The sequence below is a fragment of the Carettochelys insculpta genome, chromosome 9 (genome assembly GCF_033958435.1).
Source record: "Carettochelys insculpta isolate YL-2023 chromosome 9, ASM3395843v1, whole genome shotgun sequence".
Classification (NCBI taxonomy): domain Eukaryota; kingdom Metazoa; phylum Chordata; order Testudines; family Carettochelyidae; genus Carettochelys; species Carettochelys insculpta.
This window is the reverse complement of record NC_134145.1, coordinates 12127184-12149432: the sequence shown is the minus strand read 5'-3', so window position 1 is coordinate 12149432 and position 22249 is coordinate 12127184. Positions and strand designations below refer to the sequence as shown.

General features: G+C 40.9%; 1 protein-coding gene across 3 annotated transcripts in view; it reads left to right on the top strand.

The window, feature by feature from the left end:
- Nucleotides 1-22249, top strand: part of GLIS1 (GLIS family zinc finger 1) — a 282680-nt gene that overhangs the window by 243544 nt on the left and 16887 nt on the right. For all 3 annotated transcript variants that reach the window (XM_075002724.1, XM_075002723.1, XM_075002722.1), the window contains exons 7-8: nt 2187-2319; nt 12231-12384. In XM_075002724.1, the coding sequence (XP_074858825.1) occupies nt 2187-2319; nt 12231-12384 (287 nt within the window). The remainder of the gene's footprint in view (nt 1-2186; nt 2320-12230; nt 12385-22249) is intronic.

Sequence of the window (22249 nt, the reverse complement as noted above, 5' to 3'; positions counted from 1 at the left end):
AGAGTAGCTAAAGATGGCTGCTGTGGGGGTTCTTATCACAGGTTGGGTCCTTGTGGAGCAACCTTCATGTTTGGTCATTCCTCTTCCTCTGCAATTCTCTGATTTTGCCCCTAGTTTCTTTGGAGAACTACATGCGTGCCATTTTTTCTAGTGGCCTGTAACAGCACATCACGCTCTGGGATCCTGATTAGAGATAGAGAGCTCTTCTACTTAGGGCAGGTCCACACTACGTCTGAAGGTCAAATTAAGGGACACAATTCCAGCTACATTAATTACGCAACTGGAGTCGATGTACCTTAATTCAGGCTTCTGTGCCGTCTTCACTCAGCGTTTTCTCTCATCAACTTCCCGTAGTCCTAATGGGGGACAAGAGTACTGGTGCTGATGCAAGTGAGTTTGATTTAGCGCATTCCAACGAGGTACACTCAGTCAAACTCTGGAAGGTCAATTGCAGCAAAGTCAGTCTTCCCTGTAGTGGAGGTATACCTTGACTCACGCTGATGTCAGGACCCTGCAGAGAGGTCAATTATTTCTGCTGATTTACCCCGATGGCCAGGTCACATGGAACCTATTAGCTCCAGACTAGAAGTACCAAAAAGTTTCAGGGTCCAAGAGCTTCCAATCTGCTCCTTGGATTTTCCCTGCAAAGGAGGTGATTTCACTAGTAGTCAGGACTTTGCAATCAGATGATTTGGCAAACTCTTCTATTCTCCCTTAACTACAGGCACGTCTGCAGTCCAATTGATGCCAAGTATATCACTATGCATTTATAGGACTGTGATCTTTGCTTATACAAATCCTGGAGCCATTCAGAATTTTTGTAAAAAAGGCTTCAAAGACAGGAGCAGATTTGAATGTGTTTTGATCAGGCTGCTATGAAAATGAAGCAAGGAAGAAATCATCAATTAAAAAAAAGTAATCAGCAAAATTTCATGTAAATATGTTGGTGGAGGGTGGAAATGTACAGCTGAAAGTATAGGTCAGCGCTTTCAAAACTGACAGTCTCTTACCATCTCCAGTCTGAAACAGGAAGGATGAGAAAAGAGCTGTTTTCACTTGCCTCATTATTTGTGGTTTATGACTCAGCAAAAGCAGAGCTGTCCATTGTCATCTGCAGTTGCTGAGTCCTAAGTAGAAGTGACTTAGCCAAAAAAGAAAAATTAATAGGCTTCTCTGCCCACATTTGAGGCGTCCAACCAATAGGCACAATTTTTGATTTTTTGAGCAGAGATTTACATCAGAGGAGCCCTGAATATTTAATTCGTACCTTGGAGGAGGTTTGTTACATCTTTCTCAGTTTTTAGGAGAACAATTCTAGGATTCTAGTGGTTAATTTAACAGTAATTAAAGTTTTATTGGCTGCAGCTGCAGACTGTTATCCAAAATGCTAGATGTTTATCTTAAACAAACAAATGCCTGGATAAGAGAATCCTAAATAGGTTTGCTTGGACTTTGCATTTAGAATAACTAATCCCAGGGGAGAGTGGTATGCAAAATTGTAAACTTCAAAACAATAAGTATTTATTAATGGCCACAAACTCCGATGGCTGTTCGTGTAATTTGAGCACCGTATTATGACAAACGCTTGGCAACATAAGCATGTTTGAAAGAGAATTAGAAATGCTTTTCTTTCTTAATTCTCCTCTCCTGCTGTTTTTAATATGATCGACATTGTGGTTTTCAGCGCATGCTTCAGACACTTTGGCCAGAGCATGCATTTACATGTAAGCCAGCTGACACGTCAGTGATACTTTTACACATTCCTGACTGGACCTTTTTTTTGCCAGTTTTACTCTGATAAGCCCAAACACTTTTCTGTCCTTATCAAACATCTTTCCAAGTGTCACTGTTACAAAAAACGGCACAATCCCTTTACCAAAGGACTCCAAACATTTCCATGAGCTAGAAATATGCCGTAAAATTTGAAGAAATAAATGGTATGTTATGTTTGTGAACTAAATGCCACTGATGTAAGATTAGCACTTAACTTGTGTACTTAGGAAAACCCAGTGATGTCTCATTAGAATTATTTAGTACCGGGTATAAAGTCAATTACACTAAGTTCCTAAGAATGACATTTTGTTCCTTCTATATGTAGACTATAACCAAACAGACATATGAATTCAATTAGCTACAGTTGGGTTTACTTTGAAATAAGATCTCTTTGTTTTATCCTCCTCTTGCAGCTACATTCATGTACTGATATTGAACAAGATGTACTAAGTGAATGCTTAGCTATACAGCAACTCCACACATCTTCACAAAACATTTTGGATGGGAAGTGTGGTAGATCTATAGGTCACCATGATCTAATAGCAGGTAAGAATAATTCCTATAAACATGGTGTTATATATGTCATTTTAAGTAAGGACTATTAAAGATCTTGGGCCACTGTGGAAAATCCACCCATTAAATATAAGATTGTAAAAAAGAGAACGAAGGTTATAAATTACATAAAAAAACTGGATAATGCATTATTTTGCTGTTATTTTGCAGGTTACTAATTATAAATTTTTCAGAATTGCTGAGCACCATCACTCTTGTGGGTGTTCAGCCTCTCTGCAAATCATGCCCTAAATGCTCAGTCCTTTTAGTTTGTGTTGCTCTTGTCATATAGAAATGTGGAACCTATGTTAAAGCACAGCAGGAGTCCAAAGACAGTAATTCACAGATGAACCCTCAGTTCTGCTCACAAGCAGATATCCCATAGTAAATAATAAATACAATTTTTGGCAGTGGAGACAAATCCGGTATGTCCTATGCCAGATAGGTAAAACATGGCCATACATGAATATAGCTGTGGCCTTTGTTCTAGATTTCATTGGTTTGGTTGGCTTCAGACACATTGGTCTACTAATGTTTTCTTTTAATGCTCAGACAAAAAAAAAACCAAACCCTTCTGTAAAACTTCTCACTGACTTTGTAGTGGCCATGCGTGTACTACCTGACGTGCAGGAATTACTTCTATTAAAAGACACGCCTGCTGCGGCTTCATAGGTGAGCTGTCAGGGGTGTGAGAATGTGGCTTTGTGGTAGTAATGTAGGTGCCTAAGGGACTTCGCTATTGGGCTGGTCCAAGCAGGAATTTGGGGGAATCTGCATTTTGGATTTAGCCCACTAAGGTGGAAGTTTGGTGCCTTAATCTAGTGGCTCTGGTGCTGCTTCTTTTTTTAATTGATAAAAACTGATTAGCCCTGAAAACGTCTACACCCATCTTCTCTGCTGGTTGTCAGCTTTCACTGAGCTCAGATCGGATTCTTGAGCCATGACTAGGTATGAAGCAGATGACTACTGTGATACGTTATTAATGGACATAATACCCATGGAAGGCAGGGGGAGGACAAAAGGAGAAATTCTCCCCGGGGCCCTGCAGTGTAAAAGGGTTCTGTGGCAGCAGCTGAAGCCGTGAGCCCTTTAAATCACTGCCCGAGCAGTGCGCTCAAGGCAGGGATGCAGGCTGCCTGGAGCATTGCAAGGGGTTGGTACGGCATGCCCTGCCCTACCCCTTCTTCCTGAGGCTCCTCCCCTTCCAGGAGTGCAGAGCTGACTCCCCGCATCTTGCCCAGGGGCCCAGCAAAGCTTTAGGCTCTGCTGGCTGGGGGAAGGCTGTAGGTTCCCAAGCATACAGGCATAGCCCCACCCATGCTCTGCCTCCAGGCCCCAGCTTCCTTTCTGTAACTATGGACTGGTAGCCACACTGCCCCGCCTCCTGGTGCTCCAGTGCTGGGGGGGAGCTGCAGTGGCACCATCCACTGTCCCTGAAAGTGTTTGCGGCTGCGGGGCTGCAGTGGCACCCCCTGCCCTTCCTGTTAGCATGCTGGGTGGGGATGGTGCTCTGGAACCCCAGGGCTGAGGAGGCTGCGGCCGCACTGCTGGCCTGTCCTGCACTCTTTGATTGTGAGGGCCGCGGTACCACTTTCCTGCCTCCCAGTGTTCTGGGGTGCTGGGTGGGGTTTTGCAGCTGCACCACCCACTCGCTGTCTCTGTGCTGCAGGACTGGGAAGGCTGTTTGTGCCCCCTGCACTCTCAGTGCTCTGGGCCTGGGAGCACCAGCCTGGGATGGGGGTCTGGCAGCTGTGATTGGGGCTCTGGGCTCCTGCAGGGAGTCAGAAGGGGCAGGGCCTTGGGGAGAGTAGCCTGCCCTAGTCAGTGGTTCACACACCACCCACACTAATACCTCTCTTCTTCTTCTGACACTGCAATACTACAGAGTTCAATGATGTGCTGGTTAGTTACAGGATTTGCCTGTCTGGTTTAGAGTTTTGCTCCATCTAGTCCAGTAGTCTGTCCCTGTAAGTGGTCATCACCAGATGCATCAGTAGAAGGCGTGAGACACCCTGTGGCAGGCAAATTTTGGTTAATCTTCCCCATCCCACTTAGACTGTAAGAGCCTCAGGGCCAGGCCAGTCTCTCTTTCTTGGGTTGTACAGCATCCAGCACAGCAGGGTCCTGGTCCAAATAATAATAATCTCTAATAATCAGAGATTGTCTCAAATCTGAAACATGAGCTTTTTGTATCACTTTTTATTACAACATAACTCTGGACCTACTTCTTGTCCTTGTCAGTGTCTGGTTTCTCTTTGAATCTAACGTTTCTGGCCTCAACAACATACTTTGGCAGTGAGCCCCATAGTTTATCAATTTTGAATTTTCCAATATTCAGCTGAAATAAATACCACTTTTTCCCTGTTCCAACAGAACAAAAACATCTACTTTCTACATTATATGTTGTTACCAGGCCCCCTTGTATTTGTCTTTTTTTCTAAGGCAAACATTCCCAAGCTTTTCAGTCTTTCTTCACGACTTTTTTTCCAGGTCCCTAATCACTCTTGTCATCAGTCTCTGAATCCCTTGCATGTCCTTTTTGAGATGGGGTGACCTGTACATCACAGAGCACTCCAGAAGAGGCCAGCCTGTTGATTTATGTAATGGCATTAAAACATTTTCCATATTATTCTCCATCCTGTTCTTTGTGCATCCTAACATTGTGCTTACTTTTTTTGACCACAGATGCACATTAGAAATAGAAGAGAGGTATTACGTCATTTTACATCCATCAGCTTGTATGGTCTGTATAGTGTCTCCACAGACAGGATGTAATAGACATAAATTGGCTGTTTTCATTCTGTATTTGCTTAAGTCACTATCCACATAAATACCATTTATGGATAGATTGTCCCTGGTCTTTGTAGGCATGCATGGGACAGGGGTGGGGGCATGGATTCCAAGCATTAAGAGTTGAGGACAATTTGCAATATATGTTTAAGAGCATCATGAGTTTGTTTGGTTCCTAAAAGTGAGCCACTCAAGAGTAGAGGAAGCCACTTCTGAAAATGTGAGCCTAAGGCTTGGTCTATATTAAAATACCTCCCCTGGTATTAAAATCAATTTAGTTACCTGGGTGCAAGCCCATAACACAGACATATTTAAACTAATTTTGTTTAATATAGTCTTAACCTAAGTTATTTTAAGCATGACTTCAACTGATTCAAATTAAATTTAGACCCCTTTAAATGTATCTACGTAAGATGTTTGCACTCGTGTTGTTGATCAGTGTTAACCTGATCTAATTATGTTGGTGCAAGTTTTCTAACATAGTTAAGCTCTGAAAACTTTGTTCATAGACATGCACACAGTCCATGCTGAACTGGGGTTACAATACAAGTATTCCTGACACTGAGTCCCTCACACATCATAAAGGCTCTTGTGGCCTTTGTGTGCTCTATTAGAGCACCTCTGGGAAGCATCTGAACCTACAAAAGATCTCCAGTTTTTGCCGGTCCAGACGGTCAAAAAATGATGATCTCTTGGTTGACACTTTATATCTTTAAAATGGCTGAATAATAACTCCCTGAGAATAAGAGGCAGTGGGAACGGACAGTGACCCTTAATGGTCGTGATGATGATGGGATTCCCTGACAACACGCACAATGCTCTACACCGTACAGTATTGTTACACTCCTTTGTTCAGTGTTGCAGGAAGCTGTAGGCACTGTAGGGGAGTGTGGTGGAATCATTTAAATTTTATCACGTGGTCTCTTCAAGCACATTAGCACACCAGCAACACCTCCAGGATTGGCTCCTTGGGTGACACCATTCATGGAGAGCCTTCTGTGGATTTTCCCACCCACTGCAATTTGTCTGTGAAGAAGCCATGAAGAATCATCTCCATCTCCACAGGATGGACAGCAGTGACTAGTCCCACAAACAGTCTAGGGCTGTGCAATTCTAGCTATGGCAGTTGCACAGCTAGAGTTGACGTATCTGCACTCGGCTAACTTGTTTGGGAAGGTTGATGGGAGAGTTTCTCCAGTTGACTTTCCTTGCTCCTCGCGCCTCACAAGGAGTACAGGGGTCAACTGTGACCTCTGAGAGGTGAATTTCAGATGTCCCTACTAGATGTGCAAAATTGAACCCCAGAAGATCAACCCTGAGTGGGCTGATCTTCCAGGCTAATGTAGATGTAGCCTTAGACCCTACAGGTCCTTAGTAAAAAACATGTGTAAGAAAACAGGGAGCAAATTGAGCTCACAAATAAATGGTACAGATATGGTATTATAAGGCCTTACCTACCGTCTAATTCTAAAGCCTGAAGCCCCCTCCCCTGTTCCACTCTTTCCCAGCTTGGCTCCATCCCTTGCAATGTTACAGAAGAAAGATCAGAGAATAAGATGCTCCTATTTCTCCAAGCTCTTAAAGCTCCTCCTTTTCTCCCTGATGCACAGTATTTCAGGTCAGTCCTCATGTTTGATCCCACAGAAGGCTGCTGCTGGGTCTCCCCTCACAGTTTCAGACTGTGCTACACACACACACACACACACACACACACACACACCTCTCCTAGAACTGAAAGAGACCTCTGGCGGTCATCTAGTCCAGTCCCCTGCCCTGTTAGGAGGACACAGCACCATCCCTGACATCTGTTTGCCTGAGTCCCTAAATGGCCTCCTCAAGGATTGAACTCACAAACCTGGGTTTAGCAGACCAGTGCTCAAACCACTGAGCTACGTATGTTAAAGAAAGGTCAGCTTTCTGGAAAACCTGGCTTTAAGCAGCTCTGAGTCACACTCTTGGAGATAAAATTGTTCTGGTTCATTAATATCCCATGTTTCTCAATAACACCAATCTGTCCCCAAAAAGATTTATTGGCTAACCATATCTAATCTGCCCCTGGGGTGTTTCAAAATCTAGTTTCAGGAAGCTGCTTCCTATACTTCCACCAGACTGCATTACTCTGTATGATACCCCATCACATGCTCCATGTGAGGAGATGACAGAGGAAATAAATCAGTGTACAGTGAAACAGGAAGTTACCTCATGTTACCTGTCCCACCATTCTAGCGGCAAAAAGTGATTCATCAGCATTTAGAGCATATGTAACATACTGCTGAATATTACAGAATCCTAGCAAAAGGGTGTTCACAGTCTCCAGTAGTTTATAATGATATGTTCATTCTTTCAAACTGGCAGCAGTTATATTTCAGGACAAATCAGGCTATAGCATGGTATATAGTATACCACATGGACAAATATATAAAGTCCTTTTCATTCCAATTGAAAATGCTCATGTATTTTTTTCAAAGAAACCACAATATTAATGTGCAGAGCCTTGGCCCTCTGGGATTACTTGAATTACTGTGGACTTTTATTTTTTTCCCAAGTAAAGCTGCAGCATATTTTAAGTACGTCAGAGATGAAAGCCAACAATGCAGAAATGAAATGTTTAAAAAGTTCCCATTCCCTGTGTTCAACTTCAAAGCAGGCTTGTGTTTAGGCCAATGGCAGATAGTACAGGAAAAGAATGCTCTGTGGCATGAGGCAGACTCCACAGTATGGAGCTGCTCAGACCCCATTCCTTTATATTTCAGTTGCTGGATGGCTTCACTGTTCCCTAATTTAAACCTCAGATATGCCACAGAGATTGTTGGAGGAAGAGCATTATGGCCAGAGACTGAGCATAAGGGAAGCTGTACATACTGCTTCTGTCTCCACGCAAGTCCTATTGGGGCTTGCATTTTTATTACTGATTTTTTTTCCTCTTTCTTGGCAAACTCCATGAAAAGGCACTAATCACAGATGCTTAGAGCGCTGGTGGAGGAACAGATGTTAAGTCTAAAGGGTAAACCATTTAAAATGTTGATTGATGACATGTATTTATAAACCAAAGTGGCTAATGTGTTAAGAGGCCTGAGATGCACACTTCCAAACTGGATTGCAACAGAAAGTGTCAGTAATTTGGAAGGATTTCATGTAACTCTCTGCACCCAGGAGCTTGTTCTCCATTTAAAAAAAACAAAACAGGAAACAAAAATTGTAAATATTGAGAAAGGACTAAATATCAGCCTTTTGGGAGATCTACCAAGATCATAGAAAATATTTTGTACATACAGATTTTGTGCATGAGAAAAAGAATTTTTGCAGAATATGGATCAGTGTGTGCTTCCATTAAAAGAAAATTTGACTTCAGGAGGAGCAGGATTGGGTCATAAATGGTCAGCTTTTATGTTGCCTAGAGATTGACATTAATTTACTAGTCTGATTATCATCATCAGTTTACGGGTGCTATCCACACACTGGAGGATATAGACCTTACCAGAAACAAGTTTCCTTTCTGCTCCTCCAGCACAGTAAACTAGCTTCACATGGAGGCCTCTACCATGGCTGGAGGATAGAATTCACACCTCCAATCTGTTCAGGCTTCACTGATGCAGTTGGAATAGCCAGAGCTGCATTTTTTTTTGTTTGTTTTTTGCAAAGCACAGGTTGAACCTCTCTAATCCAGCACTCTCAGGACCTGATTGGTGCTGGATGAAAGAATTTGCCAGACCACGGGAGGTCAATATTGTCTAGCACATTGCCAACACTTCCAATGCTTATTGGGCTCTTAGAAGACATTTAGGGGTAAATTACAGCTAAATAACAGCACAGAACACTGAGAGCCAGAACTGTGTACAAACTTCATGGGACCATGGGAAACTTGGCCACACCCATGGTCCGTGGTCGTCTGGCTAACTAAAATCGTGCCGGATTACAGATGTTGCTGGGTGAGAGTTCTGGATTAGAGAGCTTCAACCTATACAGAGTCTGTATTTTTAGGTTATATAATGCTTCCATCCTCAAAACATAAAAAGGTGCCAGAGTTCCCCTCTGGTCACTTCCCGCTTTGGAAGCAGATATCTGGTGCTACACTGTGCAATCCTGTACATATGCACTTTTCCTTGCCATTGGCTGGGTCTACGCTAACACCCCCCTTTTGAAAGGAGGATGCTAATGAGACACTTTGGGAAATGCTAATGAGGCACTGCAATGAATATGCAGCCCCTCATTAGCATAATGGCAGCTGCGGCACTTTGATTGTGCTGCTTTCGATCGAGCGTGGCTCGTCTACACAGGGTCCTTTTCGAAAGGAGCCCACACACTTTGAAATCCCCTTTATTCCTATTTGACCCAGTCACAGCACTTTCCCTGGTCCTTCTCTCCTTGCACTACTGGGAATCATCTGTATTGGTTCATACCCATACCCATATGGGACATTCCCCCTATACTGACTGGCATGTTGGAGGGGACAGAATCAAAACTCTGCCCATTTCTTGTCCATCTCATCATACTTCTCACTCCCCATGTATGAAGAGGAAAGAGAAGCTTCATTAGAACAACGAGGGCAGGATGGGAAGTGAGGGGTGTTATGTCCTTCTGCCATGGGGGGCAGCTGGGGGACACATTGAAGTTTATCATTTGTTCTGAATTATTCTGGTCTGAATCCTGGGAGGTGTTGAGCATCTTCCAATCACCTTGGTTTTTATTTATTTAAATTCATGTGATCTGAGGCTGGACCACACTTCTTAGGCTCAGGTCTTTTATTAACACTCAGCTGATAAGACAGAAAATTATCCTTCCTTGAACCAGACCCAGACCCAACAGAGAACTAAAATGATACGCAATAGTTGAGACGAAAAGACAGTCCAGGAGAAAGCCATTCAGCCTTATAGGCTCCAAGCGCCACTCAAAAATGTAGAACATTCATGCATGTTCACCAGCTGCTGTGTAGTTGAAGCTATCATTCACCTAGTTTTTAATTCTTAAGTGAGTTAGTTACAGAGAGAGGGACCACTCTAATAGCTGCAGAGACAGAATGTCTGTTTATCCACAGAACAAGTGCTTTCGAACTGCGCGCAGCTGGCATTATGCTAATGTGGCACTGTATATTCATGGCATCGCCTCACTAGCATCTGCCGATGTAGCTCGTTACCATGCCCCTTCTGAAAGGAAGGGGCTAGTGTAGATGTAGCCATTGTCATTAAATGTGATAAAATTGATATAAAGATACTTCCTGCACAGATAAAAATATGCTGTCGTGTATTCCTAAGGTCTCTGGCTCATAATAACATAAATATTAGTCAATGACTTTGCAAACGAGACCTCTTTTAGCAAGTGGGCATGTACGTAGTCCCCTTCAGCTCTGGAGATATTCATAGGCCCAATCCAAAGTCAACATGGGGTGTCATTGACATGAATAAACTTTTTGGTCAAGAATTCATGTGTATGTGTTCGGAGGAGCTTTGTAAAAGGCAGATAAGAAGTTCCTTTACAGATTTCAATTATCCATTCATGTACCATGTAGAACCGCCTAAAATGTCACATAATTTCATCATAACTGCAAAAAAAATCACTTTGTCTTCTTGGCAACTTGCAAGTAGTCATACAATTCTTCTTACAGACATGCTTCATCATGTAAGGCAGACTGACAGCTCTGATGTGTAATTTCCTCATTTTTTGAGGGTGTGTTTCACCTAAACACCATCCTCATGCTGTTTTTAATTCACTGATTGTATTTACTTCAAGATGTGTTATGTTAAAATGGGTTCAGTATGCCTACTCCTGCTTTACTAGACTGTTAGTGGATTTATTTTCAAATTAAAGCAATTTCTAAATAAAACACAAAAAAGTTGGAGTTTCAGTATATCAGAGAAAATGCTTTGAGTTCTGGGACTCAAGCTGCATGGCATAATGTGGTGTTATCAAGGAACACCTGCTTACCAGTCCTGCCAATTTTTCCTCAAGAGTGTAAGTCCCATTTCCATCAATCAAACTGTTTGCTTTAGGAGTGCTAGTCACATGTGCAAGAGGTTTTAGGTTCAGGCACCTGGAAGGAAATAGTGAGAGAGGCATCAGACACCAACAGGCATTGAGCCCATGGTTATTGACGATGATGATGACCTAGACTGGGAAGCGGCCATGGACCAACTCACTCCATCTCATGGGGTCCACTACAGGCAAATTCACCCCTCTCTAGAAAGCAGAAAGGCTTGTGTGACTCTGTAGCACCAGAACTACTGCTAGTCCTGTGGGACCAGCTTTCCGTGCTTCAGGGTGTGTGGGGACAAGGCTGGAGTCATGGCATGCCACAGAAAACATGTATCCCCTGCTGACTTTACCTCATGCCCCAAGGAACTTACATGAAAATATGATAAAGTTAAACAGAGGAGTGTGAACGTTTCCCACAGTCACCTTTTCATGAGCGACCCTAGGGAAATCATAGCTTAGGGGCATCTGTGGGAGTGTGGCCCCATTGGCAGGGAACCAGGAGGGCACTGCCGAGGTGCTCAGAGCTGAAACAATTCTACAGGTCTCTGCAAAGATGGCCTTTACCTTCTATAGATCCTAAGGGCTTGCTGGCCTGAGTGCTTTCATGTGGGGAGTCAGTCCCTGTTTCTGCATCTGTCAGTGGCAGTCGGCAGGGGAATATCTGCCAGGAAATCTTTGAGGGATCTCTTTGTCAAAAATTACCAAAATCCTCCTGCCTTTTTCTCCCCCCACCCGTACCCCCCAAATTTTATGCCCAAGCTGTAGATTAGTCATTTGCCAGCCAGAGAGGTCTCACATCCGTACTCTCGAGGCATCAGTGGAATGACTCTGTACAATGGTGCTAGCTAAAGAAAAGTTGAACTCATACCATCTAAAATGAGTGGACATAGGAAGCACAGCTGATTAGATTCTGATTTAGAAGGATAATGAAGGTGTGTATTAAATTTAATCAAGGGCTGCTTGTTCTCCATTGGGATAAAGGTCACTTCCATACTGAGAGGTACTTTGGAAGTTGAAAACAATGTTTCTCTGATAAAAAGAGGTTATTTTTCAGAGTTAGGCATCAGATAGGATCGGAAACAAACCTTCCTTCTCCTTCAGTGTGCTCATTTTAGTTTGCAAAATTATATTTGTTTGCCTTGCAGGCATGTACACTGGTTCCAGCGCTAACCATAATGGACAATCACCAGGTCTCTTGCCACCTACTCATGACATACCCTCAAGACACCATCCACTGGACTCAACAACCCTTGCCAGTCCACACCATCATCTGTTACCTTTGGAGAGTGCCAGGGAAGGGTATGTACTCTAAGCAAACATGCCACCAGTCTATGAAAATCTCATGTCACTGGGGCTCCTGTTAAACTTTGGTGCATTGAGAAGATTGTGGAGTATTCACAACTCATCTAGATTGAGCAACTTCATTTCCTTGTTTCCATAATAATAATAGCAGTAGTAGTAATAATAATACTAAAACCAGACAAAACTAATATGAGAGTGTAATATAGCAGTGTTTCAGATTCCGTAGCTGAGTGTTCTGGCATGCATGGATTCACTCTTGTTGATACTGGTGAGTTGTCCCCATTCTGAGAAAAGTTAGTTTTCTTTGAGTAAAATAACAAAAAAATGCTGAGATACTAGTTTTTAATTTGAACTTTCTACACAAGTTTTGATTGCTTAGTGAGTGCCAGGAGTGGATAACTAACTATTCATTTGCTTTGGTCACAATCTGAGTTTGACTTTCAAATGGTTTTTCGTTTTTGCTGGATAAGCGTTTGTGCTTGTGTGAGAATAGTGAACTGCTTTATTGTCTCCCAATGCTTATGTATTTAAGGAATGCGAAGTGGTTACAGAAACACTATAGTTAATTTCCTATTACATAATATAAGGTTGAGACAATAATAGGGTTCTAACTATGAACCAGCCATCAGGAAACTAAGAATGGAACATGTTTTTTGAATGTTTATTTTAAAACAAGCATCTTGTTCATTACACAGTGACTAAGCATGTTTCAGCATTTGAAATAGCATTTACTGTATTCAAAGTCATCTGTTATTTTAGGCATGGTATTAGCTAGTCCAAAAAGTACATTTGCTATATTTTAATTGTGTGTATTTTCATTGGATACTGAAATAAAAACTATGTTTTAATAGTAAGCAGTCCTGTAGTGCCTTAAAGGCTACCCCAGAGTATATTTTCATATAATTTACTTTTAATATAGAAAATACAGTCTGAAGTAATAATCTTTAGATCTATCAAGCAATTACAGATTGCAACTAATCACACAATTTAAAAATTAATCATTATTAATCACAACTTTTTTGTGCTGTTAAACAATAATGGAAAGTTATGTATTTAAATATTACTGTATGTTTCCTCCATTTTCAAGTATTTTTATTTCAGTTACAAAGTATACATTACTCACTTTACATTTGTTTCTGATTACAAATATTTGCATTGTAAAAAATGAAAGAAATGGTATTTTTCAATTCCCTTGATACAAGCCCTGTGCACAAATTCTTTTACATGAAAGTTGTACTTACAAACGTAGAATTATATACAAAAGACCCCTGCATTCAGAAATAAAATCTTGTAAAACTTAGAGTCTAGAAAGTTCACACAGCCCTATTTCTTGTATAGCCAAATGCTCAGACAAACAAATTTGTTTACACTTGTAGGAGATCACTCTGCCCGCTTCTTGTTCACAATGTCACCTGCAAGTGAGAACAGACATTCGTATGGCATTATTATAGCTAGCATTACAAATATGCTAAAGATTCACATGCCCCTTTATAACTCAACCACCATTCCAGAGGACATGCATCCATGCTGATTATTGGTTCTGTTAGACAGTGATCCAAAGCAATGCAGGGCGACACATGTTCATGTTCATTATCTGAGTCCAACATCACCAGCAAAAGGTTGGACTTTCTTTTTGCTGGTTTGGATTCTGTGGTTTTGACATGAGAGTGTTGTTCTTTTAAAACTTCTGGACGCATGCGCCACATTGTGTCCCTCTCAGATTTTGGAAGGCACTTCAGATTCGTAAACTTTGGGTTGAGTTCTGTGGCTATCTTGAGAAATTTCACATTGGTGCCTTTCTTGAGTTTTATGATATCTGCATTGAAAATCTTCCTAAAATAAAGAGATATGTGCAAGGTCATCCTCAGTGTTCCCTGTCAGCTGAATGTTTGGGCAGCCATCCAAGAGAGATTCAGGTGCCATCCAGCTGATTAACGGAGTGCCCAGAGCATGTGCTTCTACTGGTGGTGCACATCCACATGTGCTTTGGTACACATAACAAAATTTATCTCACACACGGATGAAAAAAATTAGAGGGAACATTGGTCATCATCTGCAGAGGTAGAAAAAGTACCCTACAGGTTACTGGAATAAAAGTACAGCTGCTTTGGGATGGGGAGGATGTACTTAAGTATAAGTCACCAGTGTCCCTCTGGAAGACTACTTAAGTGAAAGTACACTACACACACACCTCACATCTTGATTGTACTCAAGTATCCAGAAGTGAAAGCAGCCACACTTTTACTCAAGTAACTTTTGGGGTATTTTTCCCATGTCTGATCATCTGAGACTGCTGAAATATGAAATATATGCCAGAATTGCCGGTAAAGCAGCAGGAAGCATACATTTCTCCCTGCACCAGGAATTCAGTCACAAATTCAGTTAATGCATTTTTGAAGACTGTTATCAGCATGCAAGTATGTCTTCTACAATGAAGCTTGAAAAGGCAGACAGATGTCTGGCATGTAAGTACATGGCCATGTCCTGTAAAGAAGGGCCATGTGAATGTCTTTTCTCACTTTCAGATGACATTGTAAATAAGAAGTTGACAGCATTATCTCCATAAATGTAAACAAACTTATTCCTCTGAGTAACTTGGCTGAATAAGAAGTAGGGCTCAGTGGATTTATACACACTACAGTTTTACATTATTTTGGTTTTGAACAGAGTTATATCACAAAATCTATATTTGTGAGTTACATTTGCACAATAAAGAGATTACACTATAGTACTTGTATGAAATGAATTTGAAATGCTATTTTATCATTTTTACATTACAAATCTTTGAATAAAAATTATAATATAAAATGAGCACTGTACACTTCGCATTCTGTGTCGGAATTGAAAGCAGTACATTTAAAAGTGTAAGAAAAACATGCAAAATATATAGTACATTTCTGTTGGTATTCTATTACTAACATTGCAATTAAAACTGCAATTGTGTGATTAATTTTTGAGTTAATTGCATGAATTAACTGTGATTTATAGCCGTGATAATCTAACACTTTACACAAATTCATACTAAATGAAACTATTTGTCAATTTAATCAACAAAAATGCCTATAATCTAATTTAATGCTTGGAGCTGCTGAATTACTATGTCCTTGTCAGTTAATAGTTCTGTACCTTTATTCAAACACAAACATAAACGACATGGAGAGAAATAAGCATTTAAAACTCTGTATGAACTGCTTTACACTTTTGTTTATACATATAATATTTTGCCTCATTCATCACCTATCTCAGCATACACGTTTAAATACATTTAAAGATTTTCTGTACTGGAAACAATGTGATGACAAGATTGGATTCCAGAGTTTAAATCTTTGGAATGGACCAAAGTGATTATAATAAAAACCTGTATATATTGAGTCATCAAATATCTGAGATGCCAAAAGCTACATGGGGAAGAGTACAAATAGTCTACTCAAGGCTGACAGAAGATTCAAAATTGGCTTTAAAGGCTTTCAAAAAGAAACCAAAATAAAACACCGTTGTACTGTCCTTTGCCAAAGTCAATACCAAGTGCAGCACTCAGTTTTCCCAGATGGTTTACTAAGACATTTAAATACTTTGGCAAAATTGTCTAATTCATATGAGAATGTTCTGACAGAATCTGACTTCATTTCCAAATGTATTTACACTGGCTTTAAATATGTATAGAATTTTTTAAAATTCTGGTATGAGGTGCACAGCTTACTTGATCAAGCAATTTTACGTTGTTATACTAATATTAATTAACATAGAAGTGTGTGATTTAGGAGTATTTTGAGATGTAGAAAGTAGGGCTTGTAATAATCCAGGTTGTTCTTTGTTTGTTTTTTAATTTCAGATAATGAAATATTCCTTTACCTTTTTTATGGCAAATGTTATAAGTAATGTCAAAACTGATTAGCTTCAACAGTTACAAAGCTAGTAAAATTTTATTTTTAGCACATTGAAGATAGGAAAAAAACCTCCTTGTATTAGCCTTTGGCATCACTATATTACTGTTATGCCTGGCTGGGTCTATACTACAAAATTTGCACAAAATAACTAAACCAGTTTAAAAAAACCCATCTGGTTAAATTTGTGGACACCCATTTGAACTGCTTTAGTCTAATAATTTAGCTTGCAGTGATAAGTACCATCTTTAACCTTTCTTATATTAATTAAGCTAAACTGGTCTGAGTGGGTTCCATCAGTAGTTTATACCAGTTGAATTAGATCAGTGTATGTACTGACTTAATTAAACTGGCATGCTTTTCTAATGTAAACCAGGCATCTGCTTCACTGTATAGTTCCCCCTCATTTGTAGACTATGCACACAAATACATAAAGAAGGGTCTTGGTTTTGAAATAATAGGGTGGTTTATGAAATACAGTTCTCTATACTTTTATTTTCAGATCACTAAATTGTGGTAGAGTAGTAGTCATTCAGACTATATGAGCTATTGGTATAAATCGGTACAATTATTACAAGGTCTTGTTCACTCACATAATAAACACCACACAGTATACTGTAATTCCACAGCATTATTACACAGCTTTAAAAAGAAAAGTAGATAATCGTATAATTCAGCACACATTAACAGTCTAACAGCATCAATTATGTCATCATAAGCCTTGCTAAGAGGTCAGGAGGTTTAGCACTCTTGCTCAGGAACCATTAGTAAGCCCATGGAACGCCTTGAGAGGGGAGGTTGTGAAGACCAAAACTTCAACAGGGTTCAAAAAAGAACTAGATAAATTCCAGGAGGTTAGATCCATCAATGGCTATTGGCCAGGATGGGTAGGAATGTGTCCCTACCCTCTGTGTGTCAGAGGTTGGAAATGGATATCAGGAGAGGGATCGCTTCTGTGATTACTTGTTCTGTTCACTCCCTCTGGGGTATTAGGCATTGGCCTCTGTCAGAAGACAGGACACTGGGCTAGATGGACCTTCGGTCTGACCCATTGTGGCCATTAAGTTTTTTGCCTGTCTATCAGCAAAACTGAATTCCCTGAGCCCAGAGCAAGATCCCATTAAAATCTTTGAAATCAATCATTTTGCATATGGCTACGTATACTCAGTCACGTGTATTATACATAGAGAATAGCATTTACATTCCTGGAGGTAGCAAAGGGCAACTGACCAGTAATGACAATTCTACCAATAAGGATGATGTATCTGTTAGGGAGGACTGGGATGTGAATTGTAGCAGCTTAAGTCATATCTGCCATGTAAAATCTATGCAACTGAAGAATGAGGTTATGACATCACAAAAGACTTAAATCAGAGCAAACAAGAGGGGATGATTTTAGCTAGAGCATTTTAAATGCTAATTTATTTGTGCTTGCTAACGGCTGTTTAAGCAGGGAAGACCAGACTTGATATTCCTGATATTTTTAAAGCTAAAATGTACAAAAGAAAATCCATTGAGCCTGAAGCTCATTTATGCTATGACCCCTTTACCCCACTCTGGCACTGTAAAGGTGTCTCACACCTTAGGACTTCATTTCATTGTTAGAGTGGTGTGAAGTGCAAGGAAGAATGAGGCTCCAAGAATTTCTTCCCCCTCAAACTAGAAGGGAATGACCCCGCCAACCCTCTACCAGCTCAGCCTCTCTCCTGAGATGCGAGCCTTATAAAATACCCCTTTTTCTTTTCCCCACTGTGAGGCTGTGGTGGCAGGTAGCCTGAGGACTGGGGAAGAGTAATTGTGTTAGTGGAGGGCAGGAAATTAAGGTTAGTGTCTGTGGGAGTGAAACCCTTAGAGGCAAGGGAATGGGGTGGGTTACACAGGCCTTGTCTTTGTGGAACTTTTGCATTATCCTGGCTCTGTGGCCAGGAGGCGAGAGGAGGTCAAGCCTAGTTTTGTGAATGAAGCCAGTTACAAGGGTTGTATCATGTGAGGTGGGATCAGACACATGCAGAGGCTTAAAGGATTTCATTGTTTGCAAGTTTTCTGGAGTGTGATCGTAGCGTATGATAGAATTTAGGAAACTGGCTCCCAAAAGAGAACAGAAAAGGATCATTCTTCCATAAAATATTGTGGGTCATTTTTATTTTAATAGCTATTTCTTTCTTGCATTTTAAGGGCTAGCCCTATTGAAGGCAATGAGATCACATAAGTAAGGCAAGAAAGATTTGGCCCAGTGTTAGTGATTGTGGGAAACAAACAAGCCTCTCTACTATTTAGACGATAGACCTAAATACCAACACCTTTTTTATAATAGTTCCTAGGACCAGAAAAATATATCATTCATTGTTTGTGGATTCCACTGGGACCATTCCCCATTTACAATAGATTATACAAGTCAATGTTTTATTCTCCTTTAAAAGCACTAAAACCCAATAACAAGAAACAGATATTGCTGAAAGCCGAAAACATTTTCGGTGGAGGTAGCCAAGAACCCATCGTAATTTATCTCTGTGTTATGGATGTGAGCACGCAAAAGGGGCATCAAGTACGTCTGTCCAAGGAAAGAACAATGTACAGGTGCAGGGCTGAGGTTTATGTAACAAAGAAAAACAGTAATTAAAAGCATCTGGATTTAAATCTCAAGTCATTTATCTCATTGTAGAAAATGTGATCAGAGTTCATTTATAATCATCTCCAGATAGGCCTATCCTTTTTTTAAATCAAGATTAGCATTAAAGAGACCTCACTTCTGCAATATGTATCGAAGAAACATGTAGTATCTGATTGCTGATAGAGCACTGATGCTTTGCTGACTGTATTAGGATATAGATAGACATTCATTTAATAGTACGTTTTTCTAAAATGAGTGGATTGACATTTATGATGTCATTTTGTTAGTGTCATCCAGCCAAGCATCTACAAGCAAGCACTAAGAGATACAGTCTCAATTTAAGCAATAAAACTGCTCAGGCCTGCTGATGGGAGGTGGTGGGTGGGAGGGTAGGACACAGGAAGGAGACAGTTGCCTCAGAGCCCAGTGATTCAGAAGGGACCAGGGCTCCCAGCAGGTGCCATGGCTACCACAGGAGCTGTAGTGGCCGTAGCCCCAGGCCCTTTAAAGTGCCACGAGAGTGCCAGGCTGTGGTGCAGTGCTAAGGGACGGCTGACCCTACCCTCACCCTTTCCACCATGAGTACCACTCCTTCTGGGAGCGCAGTGCCACCTCTCCACGTGCCTTACCTGAATGCTCAGCAAGTTTGTCAACTCCCCTGATACTGCTGACGGGGAAGAAAGAGCTTGAATCAGTTAGAAAGCATTTGACTGAGCAGTGATTGGAATCCAGGTCTTCTGACCAGGCCCATCAGCAGGGGGAGCAAAAAGGGTAACTGCCCCAGGGCCTGGCAATTCAAAAGGGCCCAGGATTCCCAGCGGCGGCTACTGCAGCACCAGCAATGGCTGGAGCCTCAGGCCCTTTAGATTGCTGCTGTGGGGGGTGGGAAGTTGGGCATGGCATAGTGCGTTCCGGGCAGCACAGAGGACTTGCAGCCTCCCCGCATCCCACCCCTTCCAGATGAGGTTCTGCCCCTTCTGGAGCACAGAGGAAGTCTGTTGGGCCATCTGCTTCTTGACTTCTAGTCATGTGGCGTAATTGCTAGTTAATGTTGTCTGTGGTCGTCAGAGGAACAAAATACTGAATCTGTGTAATCCTGATATTCTTGTACCTTTCTAGCATATTCCATGGTTTAGAAGTAAGCCATATACAGAGAATACATGACAGATTGTCTTGGTGTGAAAAATCACACAATCACATCACGTCAACAGTGGAAAGGACCTTGAGAAGTTATCCAATCCATCCTTCTATGCTTAACAGCTAAGAGTCTGATTTTTAAAGATAGGTGCCTAGTGGAGTTTTCAAGAGCCCACAATGGTTAGAATTTCTTAGCCTTGTTTCAAAGACGTCATAGACTTTAAATTACCTTCAAGGTCACAATGCATGTTCATGATAGAACCAGGGCCACCAAATTCACTTCCCCACTCTCAATACCAACTCATTATCCCAACAGCAAGAAAATGCAAATGCACTGGAATAACTTGCAATCGCAGAGCAGAGCCCCAGACTGTGTAAAATCAGTTGTTGCAACCCAGTAATTTGTTTGCTCGTCATTTGTGGGAAAGGATAATAAAATGCAATGATGCCCAACAAGGTGAGTGACAATGAAGGATTTGTGGTAGAGCTGGACAAAGATTCCATGCATTCCAGAGAACTAGCCAAAGGCACCTGGCAATGATTAGTGCAAGGTTCACCAGACTTCAGATAGTCTTTAAAAAAATATGGTATAACTGTTTCCTGAGCATGTGCTGACAGAAATTCCCATAGGGCAAGACCCATAACGGAAACACGTGGCAAGAGATTGGGTGTCATCCAAAGACCAGATTAGCAGAGCTTTACACATCGTTTTTAATATATAGGAAGAGATGAAAATCAGTGTTAACTGCCCCCCCTCTTTTTTTTTTTTTCCTTTTCCTCCCCAAAATATGATTTCCTGATTCTGGAACTGACTTGCACATTCTCATAGTATACATAACTATACTGTTGAGCAGGCAAGGTTTTATGAATGAAACAACTGGCATGAGGAATTTTATGGTAGCACCTGGTTTCACTGAAATATATTCGCTTTTGTAACTAACTATAACATTGTGCCTCTAACTAGATAACTAGAGCACTGTACAGACTCTGTCCCTCAGACTAGTATGTGGTAAATACAGTTCCCAAAGTCAATATTTTTCAATGTGGTATTAGACTGGACTTGATAAGCACCTTTGAAGTTCAGTCTTTAACACGATATGTACAATAATTTATTTGAGATAAAGTACAGATGTATTTTGCTCTGGATCTGATCTGGTTCCCATTGAACTCAATGGGAAAAGGTTTGGGGCCTAGTGCATAGCAGAGGAATCTACCAGTCAACAGTGATTTTGTAACTGAATTTGAAAAAAGTGGCTCTTCTCACTATTTTGGTTGCAGACCCCTGGTCTAGAACCAACTTGTTAGTATTTCTGTTGCTGCAATGAGAGGTTAATAACCTATCCTTTAAATCAGCTTCTGTACCCAATGCCTGGAAGATAGCTAATGTAATGCCAATATTTAAAAAGGGCTCTAGAGGCAATCCTGGCAATTACAGACCAGTAAGTCTCACATCAGTAGTGGGCAAATTAGTTGAAGAAGTGGGTCTGTCCCATGAAAGCTCATCACCTAATCAATTATTTTGTTAGTCTTTAAAGTGCTACTGGACTGTTTTCTTGTTTTCATAATATATAGAGTAGTACGGCTATCTCTCTGTTACTAGTTGAAACCATAGTAAGAATAAAATTGTCAGATACATAGAAGAACATAATTTATTGGATGAAAGTCAACATGGTTTCTGTAAAGGGAAATCATGTCTTACTAATGTATTAGAGTGATTAAGGGGGATCAAGTAGATGTAGTGTACTTGGATTTCCAGAAAGTCTTTGACTAGGTCCCTCACCTTTCATGGGTCGATAACTGTTTAAAAGACAGGAAACAGAAAGTAGGACTCAACAGTAAATTTTCAGAATGGAGATGGTGGTGTTCCACAAGGGTCAGACCTAGGACCAATCCTATTCAACTTATTCATAAATGATCTGAAGAAAGAGGTAAACTGTGAGGTGGCAAAGTTTGCAGTCAATACTAAACTGCTCAAGATAGCTAAGACCAAAGCAGACGGTGAAGAACTTCGAAAAGATCTCATCAAACTGAGTGACTGTGCTACAAAATGGAAAATGAAATTTAATGTGGATAAATGCAGAGTAATGCACATTGGAAAAAAAAATAATGCCAACTATACATACAGTATGATGGGGACTAATTTAGCTATAATTAATCAGGAAAGAGATCTTGGAGTCATTGTGTATAGTTCTCTGGAAAATGTCCACACAGTGTGCAGCAGCAGTCAAAA